This window comes from Mangifera indica, chromosome 19 (genome assembly GCF_011075055.1).
Source record: "Mangifera indica cultivar Alphonso chromosome 19, CATAS_Mindica_2.1, whole genome shotgun sequence".
In the NCBI taxonomy this organism is placed as follows: Eukaryota; Viridiplantae; Streptophyta; class Magnoliopsida; order Sapindales; family Anacardiaceae; genus Mangifera; species Mangifera indica.
In genome coordinates this window covers 8,337,643-8,355,347 of record NC_058155.1, presented here as the reverse complement: position 1 = coordinate 8,355,347, position 17,705 = coordinate 8,337,643, and the positions used below count along the sequence as shown (strand labels likewise).

General features: G+C 31.5%; 2 protein-coding genes across 5 annotated transcripts in view; both read right to left on the bottom strand.

Moving 5' to 3' along the window:
- LOC123203366 overlaps nucleotides 1-17,705 on the bottom strand; it is a 40,608-nt gene that overhangs the window by 2,067 nt on the left and 20,836 nt on the right. Inside the window, exons 1-2 of one of the 3 annotated variants that reach the window (XM_044619715.1) lie at nucleotides 941-1,016; nucleotides 136-788 (exon numbers count right to left, since the gene is read on the bottom strand). In XM_044619715.1, coding sequence (XP_044475650.1) covers nucleotides 136-180 — 45 coding nt within the window. In that variant the 5' untranslated portion in view covers nucleotides 181-788; nucleotides 941-1,016. Of the gene's footprint in view, nucleotides 1-135; nucleotides 1,017-17,705 lie in introns of those variants that run through there. The other 2 variants (XM_044619716.1, XM_044619714.1) reach the window with 2 other exon arrangements.
- Nucleotides 4,582-13,496, bottom strand: LOC123203365. 2 transcript variants are annotated; one of them, XM_044619712.1, is made up of 7 exons: nucleotides 10,054-13,496; nucleotides 9,411-9,887; nucleotides 8,717-9,235; nucleotides 7,634-8,398; nucleotides 6,833-7,489; nucleotides 6,148-6,666; nucleotides 4,582-5,741 (listed from the first exon to the last, which is right to left on the bottom strand). In XM_044619712.1, exons 1-7 carry the CDS (start codon nucleotides 12,739-12,741, stop codon nucleotides 4,968-4,970), a joined length of 6,399 nt encoding a protein of 2,132 aa, XP_044475647.1. In that variant the 5' UTR covers nucleotides 12,742-13,496; the 3' UTR covers nucleotides 4,582-4,967. The 2 variants fall into 2 exon arrangements, with proteins under 2 accessions (XP_044475647.1, XP_044475646.1); XM_044619711.1 differs by having other exon boundaries at nucleotides 4,583-5,741; nucleotides 9,976-13,494.

The window sequence follows — 17,705 nt, the reverse complement described above, 5'->3', positions numbered from 1 at the left end:
CTTTCAACTATGCATACATAACAAGTGAATTTCTAATTAGCGTAGATAACAGTAATAATATAGTAAATACAAAGGATAATAAAATGCAAAAACAAAAAAAAAAAAAAAGAGAAAAAGAGTTTCAAATAAACAAACCTTTTCACAGAAGAGAGGTGCAATATGGTCTGGTTGGTGCTTCATATCAGCAAAAACGAATGTCTCAATCTCTGGACATCTGGCTACTATAATACTTTTCAAGGATGGACAAGCCAAACTATTAATTCCTGAACAAAATCTGGTCAAGTTTGGCAACGACTCAAGACTAACGGAGTTGAGTTGTGGGATAAAAAAATTATCAATCTCTGCATCATTTCCCCCCTCTTTCCTGATGATTTCTTCTATCAAAGCACAATTTTTAACTTTTATATCTTGGAGTTGAACAAGGCTTTGGATGACGGACGGTGTAAATATATATCTCAATCCATTACAATCGTGCACTTTAAGAGACTTCAAATTCTTCAAGTTTAAAACATCTTGATGACTTCTCTTTGAAATATGTCCATCAACATTTAGCGGACTATCTGTATCAAACACTTGTGTCGATGAATCACAACTCCTTCGAGTATTTCAAGATTTTTGAAGTTGTTTAACACACGAGATGGAATTGCACTTGATGATTCCAAAAATGCGTCCAAAACCAGCGACTTTAAATTATAAAATAAGCCATCTGGAACTTCAGATTTAAAAATTTTTTCTTCGAATTCAGGGAATTTGGAGAGTTCCAGATCCTTTATGTTGCCGAAACCGACCTATCAAACACAAAATATTGGGTTAGCGTGTGTTAAAAGAGACCAAAGTGTAAAATAAAAAAAAGAGGAATTTTAAGCTTAAAGATATGAATTAATATCTTGGTCCTTCAAATTTTTAACATTTATAAAAAAAGAAAATTGTGAATAAACACCATATTTGTAAACATGTGTTGGATAGTGGAATTAAGGTCATCTTTTCAAAAAGACTCTATCTTGATCTTCTTTGTTCGCTGTACTTTGTTTAATTTTGGTGTGTTTAAACCTCCTTGAGAAAAAGTCTTTATATTGGGGCATTGACTCACAATTATTTGTTCTAAGCATGGGAATCAAAATGCGTAATTGGCAAAGCAAAAACATGTGAGACTTTTTAAACAATAAAGTTTCAACATTTTCAACTGGTTAAAAACAATCTCCTCTTTTGTTGTATTTACCTCAGTCACTATAACTTTTATCACTGATTCACTTTTGATTATTGAGATTGTTGTGAGATGGACAAGAGTTGTTATCGCTGAGCATGCTAATATATTTTTCAATCCATTACAATGGTAAACTACTAAATTCTTAATGTTCTTGAAGCAGATGACTGAGGATGGCATCAAATATTCCAAACAATCGCATCTCCATACTTTTAGAGTTTCAAGAATTTGGAGAAAGGTTTCCATTTGGGAATTGTGTTTCCTTGTATATCCTTCATTCGGCGAAAGTTCTTGGAATGTACAATCAACTAGTTCAAGTGTTTCCAAATGGTGCAATTTTTTAAGGAGACCAAACTGTAATCCTTCTGAATGATCATCAAACCTATGCAGTGCAAGATATTTAATTTTCCTAAAGCTCCAAGCTGGAATACGGTCGAGACATGAGGACGTTATGTAATCAGCATTTAAACGCAATGATTCCAAATTGGGTATAACCTGAAAATCGATGAACAAATAAATACAAGTGACCAACAAGCAACAGTTTGTTTCATTAGTTACTTTACATGAAATCATAAGCAACTGCAATTAACAATTAGAAAAACTATGAAATGAAAAAAAACAAATTCCCATATATTTAATATTTACACTTCTCCACCTTCATATGTCAAAATGCAATTAATTTCATCCAAAAAGATTGGATTTCAAGTGCAAGAGAGTAAATATTTAAATTCTTTAATATTTCAAAATTAAAATCTGAATTTAAATTATATAATAATTGTGGGATTAATTATTATAATTGAAATTTTATCTGTTTAATGTAATCTATTTACCCTTTAAAAATCCGACTATGAAATTGGCAATAGCGGGCAAGGAAATAAAACAATCTCTATTTCTTCCTATATATTAATTTTTTCAGTTTCTCTTTTCAATTCTTAAGCTTTCCGATCTTAATCTCTTCGCGTTCACAGGGAGTGTACTCACTCCATGAATGATTTTTTTTTGGAAATAATTAAAAAAAAAGAAAAAGTTGTTCTTGGTTCAATCTTGTCACTTCATTTCTGGGTGTTAAATTCCTTTTGCATTCTGATAATTCTTGGTTCATGTTTTTGTTTAAGTTGTTCTTCTGGATTCTTATAGTTTGATGCAAAATTGTTGCATTTTTTTTATTTTTTTTAATTTTAAATGAGATCATGTTTTGGCTGAGAGAATGTGATTTACCTATTTAACAGAGAGAAAACTTTTTTAAGTAAATCACTACATATATGAATTAAAAGTAGTGTTATATATATAATTTTATACACAAACAATAACATGTTATTAAATAATTAGATAGTTTTAAATTAAAATTAAATAACACTCAATCATATGATGTATACTATTGTTTGTATATAAAATTAAATATATTATTAGATAGTTTTCTTACATGTAGTACATGTTGATGTTGTTTCTCATCACCAACCAATATACACCATTTAGAATGTTGTATAAGATAGAGTATAATAGCAATCATCAGAGCCTAAAAAGATTTGGGTAAGTCTATTTAGGTGTTTGGAAATTCTTTGAGAAGTTTGTGTGTAATGCCCAAATTATGCAAAGGAAATGTTATTTTCTTAAATTCTTAAATGTCAGGAGAATCGGTGTAGGCATCTGCTATGAAGCTTCCTCCATAGTGTGACTCGACCCTCTATCTTCGACTGCATCAACTTCTATTTCAACAAACGATCCTGATTTTTCAACTTTTTCGATTGAAGTCGAAGTTACATTCGCGCTTGTGCTGCTTGCTCTGGCTTTCACTCATTCTGGAGTAGTGTTTTCGTTCAATGAAAGAAAAGGTGTATGCGAAATTTATTATTTTCTTGCGAAACAAACGGAGATGATGGGAAATGTGATTTGATGCAGGGGAATTGATTTTAATTTGGACGGGAGTTAGAAAGGCCTTTGGATTTGGTAAGAAAGTTGGTGGGAGATTTGATTTTGATTCAGAAATAAAAATTTTAAATTTTATTATTTTATAATAATTTACCTTAAAAATTAGATTTTCATTATTTTATAAATGGTTTATTTTACACTTGTATTTATATATATGTATTTAAATTTTTAAAATTTAGCAGACGAACCTGTGTTAATACCTCAAACCTTGGGTGGGGAAAAGTCTTTATGGACTACTTTTCATGATAAAAGATTTTTCAAATCAACCTCATCCTAAAATAAAATAAAAAAATCCTACTTCCTTTAATCAGAAAGTTGGCGTAGGGAGGCGGTGGGGGTATCATAAGATCACAGGCTAGCTCTCCGTTTCTTCTTGCTTGACCTTCAATTCCTCTTGCATGTGTCTACATATTCAAGTATCTGTAAAATTCTCCACGAATATGAATATCTGATTTTATTTATTTTTTATTAAATTTTTATACTTAAGTTTATTTCGGTATCTTTGTAGATATATTTATGTCAAATTACTTATCACATTTTATTTTAAATTAATTTAATAATTAACATAAAAAATCGCATATGTGCGAAAACATTAAGTATACAATTTAAGTCTCTCAATCTTCTTAAAAGAAAACATGTCATCTAAAAGTGCCTTTTCACCACCTAGAGCCTTAACTTATTCTTGATGAACTAAGTTAGCGTAAATTTTACTTCACATATTAAAGTTACATTTTCCATCAAATCTTTCGATATTAATCCTTGTTTGACCTATTGTTTCAATCATAATAATATATATGTTCTTTTCTAAAAGCAAAGAAACCAAGATAACAAAAAAAACAAGAAATGACATAATACCGAAAAAAGAAAATATTCAAAATGGTTATGGTACCATTTGTTGGTTTCTTTAAAGATCAATAAATTCATATTCTAGTAATCACAACATGCAAAAAGTTATTTAAATCATAAAGAAATATTGCACAAAGGATATTTACTCAATTCAAATTTTTTAAACCAAGTCTTACATCCAAGACATAGGAGATCTTTTACTCAAATCTACTAGAAAAACAAAATATTACATTTTACAGTATAACAAAACATAAAGTTTTCTCACAATGCAAGAAATCTTATTAGAGAAAAACAAGTAAACAATTGGTAGAATTCTATCTTGTTGAAATTTTAGCGCAAGATTTATCGAATCGAACAACATTAATAATATAATGACAAAATCAAAACGCAATAGTATTTACTTGGTTCGGATTTCATAAATGAAATCCTACATCCAAGGCAAAGATATTTCTCTAGTCAATCCACTAAAATAATGTTCCAGTACAAAGCTTATAAAATAGTTTATCTAAATTGACAAGATTAATAAATCATTAACCCTAACAAAAAAGAAACTAGTAAAAATAAGCCAGAAATTTCTCACCAGAAAAACCAAAATCAACAAACTAAGAAATCAAACAAAACCCTAATAACACCTAGAGAGACAACTAAACTCAAATGAGAAGATCTTATCAAATGTGCAAAAAGCAAAATAACCAGGGTAAAACCCTACTTTTATATGCTTTGTTAAAAATATCATACCCAAGAATGCCTATGACTTATTCACAATATTACAAGACTATCAATAAAGCCAAAAAGACTCATTTACCCTCAAATTGTTTAAGAAAACACATTTAACATATCAAATTCCACTGACTCAAATAACTCTGGTTCTTTTATAATCAAGGATAGAAAAATATCTAAGCCACCAAATGACTGTTTTTAACCCTACCAGGAAATGAAATGTCAACCTTGCTTTAATGAATTACGATTATGCCCTTCAGGTAAAAGTTTAAGACACACAAATCCCACACATGTGTTGGATAGTGGAATTAAGGTCACCCTTCCAAATATATTCTGCATCAATAATCTCTGTTAGTTGTACCTTCTTTAGTTTTGGTGTGCTTAAACCTCCATGAGAAAAAATCTTCAAATTGGGACATTGACTCACAATCACTTTTTCTAAGCATGGGAATCGAAAAGTGTAATTGGCAGAGCAAAAGGATGTGAGGCTTTTCAAGCAATGAAGCTCCAACATTTCCAGTTGGTTGAAAACAATCTCCTCTTTTGTTGTCTCTATCTTAGACTCAGTTGTTATAACCTCTGTAACCAATTCACATTCTTTGATTCTGATTGTTCTGATTTGGACAAGAGTTTTTGCTACTGAGCATGCTAGTATATTTGCCAATCCATTACAACAGTTGACTTTTAAATGCTTTATGTTTTTGAAACAAATGTATGAGGATGACATCAAAGATGTTAAACGATGACATTTGTCTACCCACAAAGTGTGAAGATTTTGGAGAAACGTTTTCATCTGACAATTTTGTTTCCTTGTACATCCTTCATATGGGAGTAGTTCTTGGAATGTACAATCATATAGATAGAGTCTTTCCAAATTGTGCAATTTTTGAAGGAGACCAAACTGAAATCCTACTGAATAATCATCCAAGCTTTGCAGTCCAAGAAATTTAAGTTTCCCAAAGCTCTTAGCTGGAATACGGTCAAGACATGAGGATGTTTCGTTATCGGCATTTAAACCCAATGTTTCCAAATTGGGTATGACCTGAAAATCGATGAACAAGTAAATACAAATGACCAACAAGTAGCAGTCTGTTTCATTAGTAACTTTAAATGAAATCATAAGTGCATGCAATTAACAATTTGAAAAGCTATGAAATGAAAAAATACGAGGCAAAAAATCCTATCTACTTTTAAAGAAGAAAGGTGACACTTCCACCCATTTATCTTTTTTAAATTAATTATATATATGTTTTAAATAAATATAATTTGCAATTTGTCTGTAAACATGACAAATTGCCACTCTATTAATAATTAACAAAGACAAATTATTTTTCATTGAAACATGACAAATTTCAACTCGACTAATTTAAAGAGAAAAGAAAAAACTTAAACAAATTAAACTTAAATGACTATGCTGCAGTTTTCAGGGGCAACAGGAGAAGTCATACCTTTTCAAACCAAAATAAGGCAGGTTGGCCCTTTCCCTCTAAAGCATATACTTTTATCTTCGTACAACCGTACACAAGCAATTCCTTAAGCATTGGCCACTCTGCTGTATAGGACCCCATGTAGAAATATTTGAGCTCTGGTAACCCAGAAAGTTTAAGCCGCGTTAATTGAGGAAACAAAAATCTTGGAGTCCCATCTACTTCCTGCTTGCCAACAATTTCCTCCAAACCGCAATAGCGTAGCGTCAGTCGTTTGAGTTGCAAAAGACTAGTAGCTATGGAAACTGGAAACAGACTTTTTATATTCCAACAGTTATCAATAGTTAATGTTTCCAGATTCTGAAAGGTAAGAAGTCCTTGAGTACTATGAGATGGAACAATAGTCACCAAATTTTCACAGAATTTAACTCTCACTTCTTTTAATTTGCAAAAAGAATCTCCATGGAGTTGGTTGTTCCATATCAACTGCAACTTACTCAAGTGTAAAAGTATCATCTGCTCCAACCTTGGAAAAGCAACCTACAAATTAACATAAATTAAAATAGAAAACATATCACTTTCAACTATGCATACAAAACAAGTAAATTTCTAACTAGCGTAGATAACAGTAATAATATCATAATTACAATGGATAATAAAATGCGAAAAAAGTTATTCTGAGAAAAAGAGTTTCAATTAATCAAACCTTTTCACAGAAGAGAGGTGTAATATGGTCTGATTGGTGCTTCATATCAGCAAAAACGAATGTCTCAATCTCTGGACAGCTGGCTACTCTAATACCTTTCAAGGATGGACAAGCCAAACTATTAATTCCCGAACAGAATCTCGTCAAGTTTGGCAATGATTCAAGACTAATGGACTTGAGTTGTGGGATAAAAATTTTATCAGTCTCTGCATCATTTTCTCCTTCTTTCCTGATGATTTCTTCTATCAAAGCACAATTTTTAACTTCTATATCTTGGAGTTGAACAAGGCCTAGGATGACGGACGGTGTAAATATATATCTCAATCCATTACAATCATGCACTTTAAGAGACTTCAAATTCTTCAAGTTTAAAACATCTTGATGACTTCTCTTTGAAGCATGTCCATCAACATTTAGCGGACTTTCTGTATCAAACAGCTGTGTCAACGAATCACGACTTCTTACTTCAAGTATTTCAAGATTTTTTAAGCCGCTTAACACACGAGATGGAATTGCACTTGATGATTCCAAAAATGCGTCCACTACCAGTGACTTTAAGTTACAGAATAAGCCATCCGAAACTTTAGATTTCCAAATTTTTTCTTCTAATTCGGGGAATTCAGAGAGTTTTAGATTCTCCATGTTGCTGAAACCGAGCTACGATACACAAAATAATGGGTTAGCATGTGTTAAAAAATACCAAAGTGTAAAAGAAAAAAATATTTTAAACTTAAAGATATGAACTAATATCAAGGTTCTTGAAATTTTAAACATTTGTAAAAAGAATTTGTGAATAAATACCATATTTGTAAATATGTGTTGGATAGTAGAATTAAGATCATCCTTCCAAAAAGACTCTTTTTTTATTGTCTTCGTTAGTTGCACCTTTTTTAATTTTGGTGTGCTTAAACCTCCTTGAGAAAAAGTCTTCATATTGGGGCATTGACTCACAGTGACTTGTTCTAAGCATGGGAATTGGAAAACGTAATTGGCCGAGCAGAAGCATGTGAGACTTTTCAAACAATGAAGCTCCAACGTTTTTAACTGGTTGAAAACAATCTCTTTTTCTATTGTTTCTATCTCATACTTAGTTGTTATAACCTCTGTTACCAATTCGCAATCTTCGATTTTGATTGTTGTGATTTGGACAAGAGTTCTCGCTACTGAGCATGCTAATATTTTTGCCAATCCATTACACCTGTAGACTTCAAAATGTTTTATGTTTTTGAACCAAACGTGTGAGGATGACATCAAATGTCTCAAATGATGACAATTCCATATTCTCAGAGTTTGAAGATTTTGGAGAAATGTTTCTATCTGTGAACTTTGTTTCCTTAAATATCCTTCATACGGGAGTATTTCTTGGAATGTACAATCATATAGACCGAGTGTTTCCAAATTTTGCAATTTTTTAAGCAGATCAGACTGAAATCCAACCGAATAATCATCAAAGCTTTGCAGTCCAAGAAATTTAAGTTTCCCAAACCTCCTAGCGGGAATATGGTCGAGACACGAGGATGTTACGTCATCGGCATTTAAACCCAATTTTTCCAAATTGGGTACGAGCTGAAAATGGATGAACAAGTAAATACAAGTGACCAACATATAGCAGTCTGTTTCATTATTTACTTTTAAAAAAGAAAGGTGACACTTTTAACCATTTATCTTTTTACAATTAATTATATATATGCTTTTTAATAAATATAATTTTGCAATCTGACTGTAAATATGACAACTTACAACTCCATTATTAATTAACGAAAATTATTTTTCATTGAGACATGACAAATTTCCACCGGACTGATTTAAAGAGAAAGAAAAACTTGAACAAATTAAACGTAATGACTATGCTGCAGTTTTAAGTGTCAATCGGAGAAGTCATACCTTTTCAAATGAAAATAGGGCAGGTTGGCTCTCTCCATCTAAAGCATATACTTTTATCTTCCTACATTGGTACACAAGCAATTCCTTAAGCATTGGCCACTCTGCTGTATAGGAGCCCATGTAGAAATGTTTGAGCTCTGGTAAATTGGCAAGATAGAGCCTCGTTAATTGAGGAAACAAAAATTTTGGAGTCCCATCTACTTCCTGCTCACCAACAATTATCTCCAAACCACAAGAGAGTAGCGCAAGTATTTTGAGTTGCAAAAGACTAGTAGCTGTGGAAACTGGAAACAGACTTTTTAAATTCCAACAGTTCTTAACAGTTAATCTTTCTAGATTCTGAAAGGTAAGAAGTCCTTGAGTACTATTAGGTGGAACAATAGTCACCAAATTTTCACAGAATTCAACTCTCACTTCTTTTAATTTGCAAAAGGAGTCTCCACGGAGTTGATTGTGCCAAATCAACTGTAAGTTGTCCAAGTGTAAGAGTATCAGCTTCTCCAAGCTTGGCAAATCAGCCTACAAAAAAGGCAACGTCTCTAATAATAATTATACTGATAATGATAATTACAATTATAGTTTTAAGACAATTATTGATAATTAATTGCATATAATGGTCACACTAATAGCTATAAAGAATGTTAAAAGTTTGAAATTGACAGGCCACGAAAATTTCAATAAGAAATTAGTTCACCTTGTCATCAAACAGCGGCTCTATATTAGTAGTAAGAATGTTCTCCAAGCTCACTTCTACACTAGAAGAATTGGGGAAGAATGTCTTTAAACTAGAGCAACTCTCAATGTGAAGTTCATTCAAGGTAGGGAATTGAACTAGATTTCCAGTACCAAATCTTGTGAGTTTTGGAAGCCCTTGTAACTTCAAGTAGAATAGTTTAGGAAAATTCATTTGAATTATCTTATCTGCTCCTAATTCTCCTGACTCAAATATCACCGCTTCCATTGACTTGCAGTTGCATATTACAAGCTTTTGGAGTTGCACAAAACTTTTGACCATAGAAGATGAAAACAGAAACTTCAAACCGTTACACTCTTCCACTGTTAAGCTTTTTAAGCACTGAATATAGGAAGACGTTGGTTGGAGCAGATTAACCCATATGTTCTCAATCTTAATTGTGGACAGTTTCAAGTTCTCCAATCTTGGTAACACAACCTGTAGACACAAATATTATTCCTCCATAAACAACTTATATATTAAAAGAAAATAAATGAAAAAAAAAAAAAGGCAAAAAGATACATGCCTCCAAGCCAAAACTTATGAACTGCGGTAGGCCTTGTAGTACTACGGAGTGCAATTGTTTAAACTCAATCTTACAAACCTTTTTGTTTTCATCAGCATGGTCTTCACTTTCTTCACTAAAAATCTCCTCCAGCGTCTTGCAATTAGTTACATTGATTTCTTCAAGCAGCAGTATGTTTTTGGCCATGGAGGATGAGAAGAGATACCTCAACTTGTCACAATCAGCTACTTCTATTATTCTTAATTGGCCGAAAGACTTTGCATTATCTAGGCCGCAACATATCTTCTCCATATCACTTAGGTTAATAAGAAACATTGACTCTAAGATTGGAAAAACATCATTAGGATGAGTGTACTCCATTGAGTTGACAATATACAAAATTTCAGAACTGTTTTGTACCGAAAGATGCTTTAATTCAGGGAAACCTTCTCTGTCAAGTTCCCAAGGCATATCCTTAACACCATCCAGCTGATCTAGATAGAGGTATTTTGCTTTCTCCATCAAAATTTCGATCCCATGCCTCATATGAGGCCTTCCATTGAATTTCAGTTTCAATGTTCTTGAGGTTTCATATGCATAAGACCAGTCCCATACATCTCCAATATGTACTTCATACTTGTCTAAGTTCACTGGAATAAAATCTTGCTGTATCATCTGCACATTCGGGATTTGTATGCATAAAGTGTTCAATTGAGGCAATGCCTTCAACTCTGCAAGACTAGCGTTATTTTGTCCTTCAACTTCCCATCGATCAAAGCTATTATATATATATAGCTCTTCTAATTGAGACAAGCTGGCTATGACATTTGGTGGGATTACTTTAAGCTTTGGACACTCGCTCAATTGTAATAACTTAAGTCCCGTCAGATGTTTAAATCTTTCAGGCAACTGTTCAAAATCACAACCTACAAATTCAAGAGTCTCTATTTTCCTTAGCTCTCCCATAATTGTTATATCCCCCAATGAGCAATTCAAGAGACACAATCCTTTAAGGTTTGTTAGGGAAACAAATGACGGTGGTGGAGGTAATAAATGAACTCCTTTCAATTCTAGTACTTTGAGTTCTTTCATTTCTTCGAAAAAGTGGTCTGGGATTTGTAAACAAAGATCTTCTACAGTATAATAACTAAATAACTTTAGTTTTGGAAACTCTGTCCTTTCAGGAAGCTCATGAATGTCTGTAAAAGACAGAGAAATTGCTATCGAGTCTTTGTACATTCTCCCCATCAACACCTCTTTAATGCCCTTGAAATCTCTAATATCAAACATACATTTCTCTTTGGCAATTGATGCAACAATAGTATGAATGACATCATGCATTTTGACTATCCCCTTATCGATAACTTTCAACAACAAACATGAATCTCGGAGATAATCAATCAGCGAATTCATTCTATTGCTTCCATCATTAATTGAGTAAACATTTTCAAACAAACCCAACCCCATACATCTTGAAAAGAAGTAAGAGACATGTGTATCATTATATAGAGCACAAAGTAGAAGTAGTGATTTGGCTTCTTCACTGTTCAACAATTTGTAACTCAATTCAATAGTTGAGTATAAAGTGTTATCCATTTCTGGAACGCATCTATGATTGTAACTTTTTAACTGATGTAAGGCATCATTCCAGACATAATCACTTTTTCCTTTCAAAGCATTTGCAATTGTTGTAATCGCAAGTGGCAACCCTGCACATTTTTCTACTATTTCCGCTGCTATACTGTGTTTTTCTGATAAATCACCAACAATTTTCCCAAACAAACTCCTTGCATCATTAGTAGCTAAAGGCTCAACCAATATATTCTTTTGAGTTTTCATTTGATTTAAGACAGCTAACGTTCTAGCTGTTAACAATATTGCGCACCGCTCTTGCTCATCATTGCTTTCTTTCCTGTGTTCCATCATGCTACCTTTATTATCATAGCTTAAAGGAATTCCAACTTCCTTCAGGTCAAGCTTCTTCCAGATATTATCTACTATTACAAGGATTCTCTTGGAAATCTTTAACCTGTGGCGTAATTTATCAGCTCTTAAAGATAGCGTTTCCTGGTCCTTAAATACCATGCCCAATTGACCAGCAATCTCGGCTTGAATTTGTTTAAGATCTGGAGTTTGTGTTACCTCAGCAATCACCACCTCATCAAATAACTTATCTTCCTTGGCCTTCCAAGCAACTTTTTTCACCAGTGTGGTTTTACCCACACCACCCATCCCTTGCACGCCAATCATATTAACAGTAGAATCTTTCAATGCATCCATAAGATCCTGGAAGTTTGACTCTCTTGAGTCAAAGTGTTCGTACTCCATACCGACGAATATGGATTCCGTCCTCCGCAGAAGGGGTGGGTGTGAAATTCTATTGAAGTTTCCTTTTTCCAAGACCTTGGCACCTGCCTCCGCGACCTCCCCTGCTTCTTTGCTGAGCCTGAAACGTTTAATCAAATCAGGACACAACCCTTTGAAACAGCGCTTCTTTGCTTTATCTTCATCATCAACGAGCTTTGCTACCCGTTCCATGAACTCTTCCACACTCTTCAGCCACTCGGTAACTTCATTATAAATCTGTTCACCTTGCCTTTCAGCCATTTCTACATCTTCTTTCACATCTTCTCTTCTAATTTCAAGCTCCTTAACTTGCTCCTTCAGCTTCTTCATGTAGCTCCGGTACTTAAACACATAGTTAATATGCCGACAACCGAATTCACACACTGTCTCTGTGACTCTCTCCGCAGCTTTGGAAGCAGCAGCAGTAGCCAGTTCGGCCATTACGTATCTCTTGCAATTTACTTTTTATCTTTTCCTTCTTTTTGGTTGAAGAAGTAAAGCCACTGACAAACTCTCAATGAACAAAATCTAGCGACCAGAGAACTTCAGGAGTAATTCTTGGATAATTAAAACTAGAAATATGAGAAACAATAAGATCAAAACATAATTTAGGAGAACTCTTTTTTTTTTTTAAAACAATAAGATGAACAAAGTGTTTTTTTTTTTTTTTTAATTTTTTTGGTTTAAAGCTGAATATACAAGAGAGAAAGCTTTAAGGAAACAGAGAAGAAAAAGGAAAAACACAGATAGCAAAGAACTGCAGGAGAGTAATTTTTGGATAATTAAAATAAGGGTCAAAAAGGCTTTTTATTTATTTATTTATTTTGGGTGGGGGGTTTAAAGAAGTAACTCTAGCTAAGCAAGTATAAAAGAGAAAAGGCTGAATGATAAAAAATCTAGCTTCAAGCAGACAGATAATTGATAGAAATAGGAGGAATAAAAATCAAAGCAAAGCTAATAAAATACCAGAAAATTAAGAGAGTGAAAACGAAAACAATAGGAGGAAGTGATTATGGAAGGCTTAGAACAAGTGCACCTGAATCGCTATCTTTCTGACACTTGTTTTGGAGAACCGGAGAGCTGTAATGGCTTTTCTTCTGCTTGAGGAAGATTGACCCAACAATTATTAAAGTGTTTGACTGCAAACGAGAAAGAAAGCGCGTGGTCCCCACTAAGCTCAATCGTTGTCGCCCTCAATAATGCAGAGAAAGCGTGTGATCCCCACTAAGGTCAATCATGTTTACGCTCTCAATAATGCGATATCTGTGCATGGAACAAATTAAAGAGTTAAAGAATGAGACCAAATTGATATTCAAAATACTAACTCTTCGTTCACAATCTATCAATAAAACAGTATTTATACATTGCAACATACGTTGGTACGTGCAGAGACTATAATAATAATTAATCATAGTATTTCTCTTATAAAAAGCCCCCTATTTTGCTGTCCACCGACTCCACCCCTCGTCATTGCCTGGTAACTTTTGCTAATTCTATTTTTTTTTTTATTAAAAATAAAATAATGATAATTTAATAAATTTATGTTTAATATTTACACTTCCACACCTTTATCTGTCAAAATGCAATCAACTTCGACTAAAAAAAAATAGATTTCAAGTATAAAAAAAAAATATATTCAAAGCTTATAATATTTTAAAATTAAAGTTTTGATTTAAATGAGACAATGATCGTGGGTTGATTATTGAAATCAGAATTTTATTTATTCGATATAGTTAATTTACCTCTTAAAAATTAGACTATGATAATAATGATTAGAGCTTGAAAAGAGTTAAATAAGCCTATTAGGCCTCCCCCCAATTCTTCCCGTCTTCAAAATTAAACCTTGGTTTTGAATTTAAATGGATTGTTTATACATATATTAACTATATTTCCACTGATGTGTTGTTAACATCTTTATTGGAAGACCTTTGTGGAGTAAGATACCTACAACTATGATATTCTCATTAATTTGTAATTTTGTGTAAAAATATTACAATTGTTCCTAGAGGTATCAGCAAGTCATGCCTAGACCCACTACAGTGCAACCTTAGTAGATCGGGCTAACCTATTAATAGATGAAGGCTCATAACATGACTCAACACTAATTGGACCGTATTGTGTCAAACCCTTGACAAGTTGGTCTTAATGCATTTGGTAGGCAATTCACAAAATAAAATTTTCTATTTTCAAAATATGTAAAATTAATTGTACATTTTTATTACTTGCATTCCTATTCAAACTAACAAAACTTTATGTTACAAAAAAAAAGGTTTTAACAAAAGAAATTTTTTTATATTCCTATCGTTAATACATTTAATGATAGTCAATGATAAGGTATTTCTCGTTATATTTAACGATGAGAAATATACTTTTAATAATAGAAAATATACTTTTAACGACTATTTTCTTATCATTAAAGTCATGAATTTCTTTGATTTTAACGAGTAAATAAATAATTGGTTACTAAAATCATAAAAAAGAATTACTTATAATAATAGGATATTATCCTTTTGTTATTGATACTCTCACTAATATTTTTTGTAGTACTAGAATTTTACTAAAAATATCTCACTTATAATTGAGATAAGAGCAATATTATATACACACTTTGGTACACAAATTAGATACACAAAAATATGTTATAATATATACATTTTATCTTTAATTTAAAATAATTCAATTATATAATAATATATATTTTGTATACATAAATTATTTATGCCATTGTTATATTATATAAAAAAACATAAATCAAACATAATAGAAAACATTAATTATGAAATTTTAAAGTATCAAAATATCAACGTTTGATTTTCTTTTTTAAGTTATCTTCAATATCACATTCTTTATCAATTTCCTCGTATTTTATATGAAAAAAATGTTCAAACTATTGAAACAATTGTCAAAGTGTTTGACTGCAAGCGAGAAAAAAAGCGTGTATTCCCCGCTGAGCTCAATAATGCAAAGAAAGCGCGTATTCCCCACTAAACTCAATCATGTTTCAATAATGCAACTTTTCATCACCAAATGACGTAGGCAATTTTGAGTCTCCTATAAATTAAACTAAAGTAACATTGATGTGTAATATCTGTGCAAAAAGCAAGTTAAAGAGTTAAAGAATGAGATCAATTTTTTTAACAATATTTATCAATAAAATAATATTTATATATTGACCAAAAAACTTGTTTTCATCCTAGGTATAGTGAAATTTTAAGATGATGGTCTCTAATTTTTTAAAACTTAAATACCCACCTATAAAAAAAATTCTATTAAAAAACTCTGTTAAAGTTAAGAATAAAAACGGTTATTTAATTAAAAAAAATTTTAAACATAAAATTCATCAGATTTTCTCTCCTAAGTGTTAAAAATTAATAACTGCATCCCTATTTAAAGTTTTTAAACTGTGAAAAGTAGCATTCCTCCCCTCTCCCCCAAACTTAGGGTTTTCTTCCTTTTCACTCTAACCAATGCTTTCAACCTTAATTTGTAGAGAAAAGTTTGACTATCCCTGCCTAAGCCATGACATTGTTTGGATTCTAGATGAAACGTCGTCGAGTGACTCTTCATTTGGATGTCGTTATTCAAATGAAAATTATCCGAATTTTCTGATGGAAGTCGTCTAGATTTTTAGACTATTTTCTTCAATCTATGCCTTGGGAGGAGAGGGAGGAAGGCTGGGAGGGAAGACAACTAACTGTCAAAGAGGGCAGATTATCGCTGGAGAAAAGAGAAAAAAACTCAAGAGAAAAATTATCACTTTTCAAACTTTTAAGAAAAATCTTAGTAAGAAATTATTAGATTTTCAATTTGAGAGGAAAAATGTGATAAAAGTTTAGTTTTTAAATTTTTTTAATTAAATAATGGTTTGATCTCTAATCCCAGATGAGATTTATAATTAAAATTATCTCATCAATGAGTATTTGAATTTTTTAAAGTTTGTAGTAAGACTCTATTTTTAACTAAACGTTGGGTGGGAATAAGTCCTTTGGCCTTATATGCGGAGACTATAATAATAATTTATCATAGTATTTTTTCTTATAAAAGGCCCCCTATTTCGCAGACCATCGACTCCACCCGTTGTCATTGCCAGGTAACTTTTGCTAATTCTATTTTTTTAAAAAACTTTTATTAAAAATTAAATAATAATAATTTAATAAATTCCCGTATATTTAATATTTACACTTCTCCACCTTCATCTGTCAAAATGCAATTAATTTCATCCAAGAAGATTGGATTTCAAGTACATAAGTGTAAATATTTAAAATTCTATAATATTTCAAAATTAAAGTCTTAATTTAAATTATATAATAATTATGGGATTGATTATTATAATTGAAGTTTTATCTATTTAATGTGATCTATTTACCCCTTAAAAATCCGGCTATGGAATTGGCAATAGTGGACAGGAAAATAAAACAATTTCTATTTCTTCCTATATATTAATTTTCTCTATTTCTCTTTTCGGTTCTTAAGCTTTCCGATCTTAATCTCTTCGCGTTCGTGGAGAGTGTACTCACCCCATGAATGATTTTTTTTTTTGTGGATTTTCTTTTTTTCTGAAAATAATAGAAAAAAAGAAAAAGTTGTTTTTGGTTCAATCTTGTTACTTCATTTCTGGGTGTTAAATTCCTTTTGCACACTTACAAGGTTTCTCTTACCGTATTTATAGTGAGTTATTTTTTTCTATTGAATATATAAAAATGAATTTGTTTCAATTATTTATCATATTTTTTCTTTAGAAAATGATAAAATTTTCAAATTCATATTAAATATTATCTCAAAAAATAATCAAAATTATTAAACTCATTTAATTTCAAATTTATTTTAGTATGAATGAAATAAATACAATAATTGTAAAAATATAAAAGCAAATGAAAAGAAATTGAAATAGATATAGGAAATGTTTATTTATATATATATATATTAATGATATTTACACGTATTACTGATATTTACACTTATACGTTGTTAGCGTCTTTATTGGGTGACTTTTGTGCATAAGATATCTATATCAATTGTGTTCTCACTAATTTGTGATTTTATACAAAAATATATAGTTGTTCGTAGAGGTGTCAATAGGTGATGTCTAAGCTTGCTATAGTGCAGTCCTAACAAGGTGAGTCAAACCACTAGCAGATGAAGGTTCACACATGACTCAACGCTAATTGAATTGTATTGTATCAAGCCCTTGACAAGCCAATCTCAATGCTTTTGGCGAGCTTGTTCACAAAATAAAATTTTCTATTTTCAAAATATGTAAAATTATTTATATAGTTTTATTACCTACATTCTTATTCAAATTAAATAAAACTCTAAAATTTTATTGAAAAAACTTTACTTATGGTAGAGATAAGAACAATACTATGTATATACATTTTTTGTATAAAATTTAGATATATAAATGA

Excerpts from the sequence above, each read along its gene's own strand:
- LOC123203365 (XM_044619711.1), bottom strand. The coding sequence starts at position 12,741 with ATGGCCGAACTGGCTACTGCTGCTGCTTCCAAAGCTGCGGAGAGAGTC. Across the intron at positions 9,888-9,975 it reads TCATAAGTTTTGGCTTGGAG|GTTGTGTTACCAAGATTGGA; the intron begins GCATGTATCTTT and ends TTGTGTCTACAG. Across the intron at positions 5,742-6,147 it reads CCTTATTTTGGTTTGAAAAG|GTCATACCCAATTTGGAAAC; the intron begins GTATGACTTCTC and ends ATCGATTTTCAG.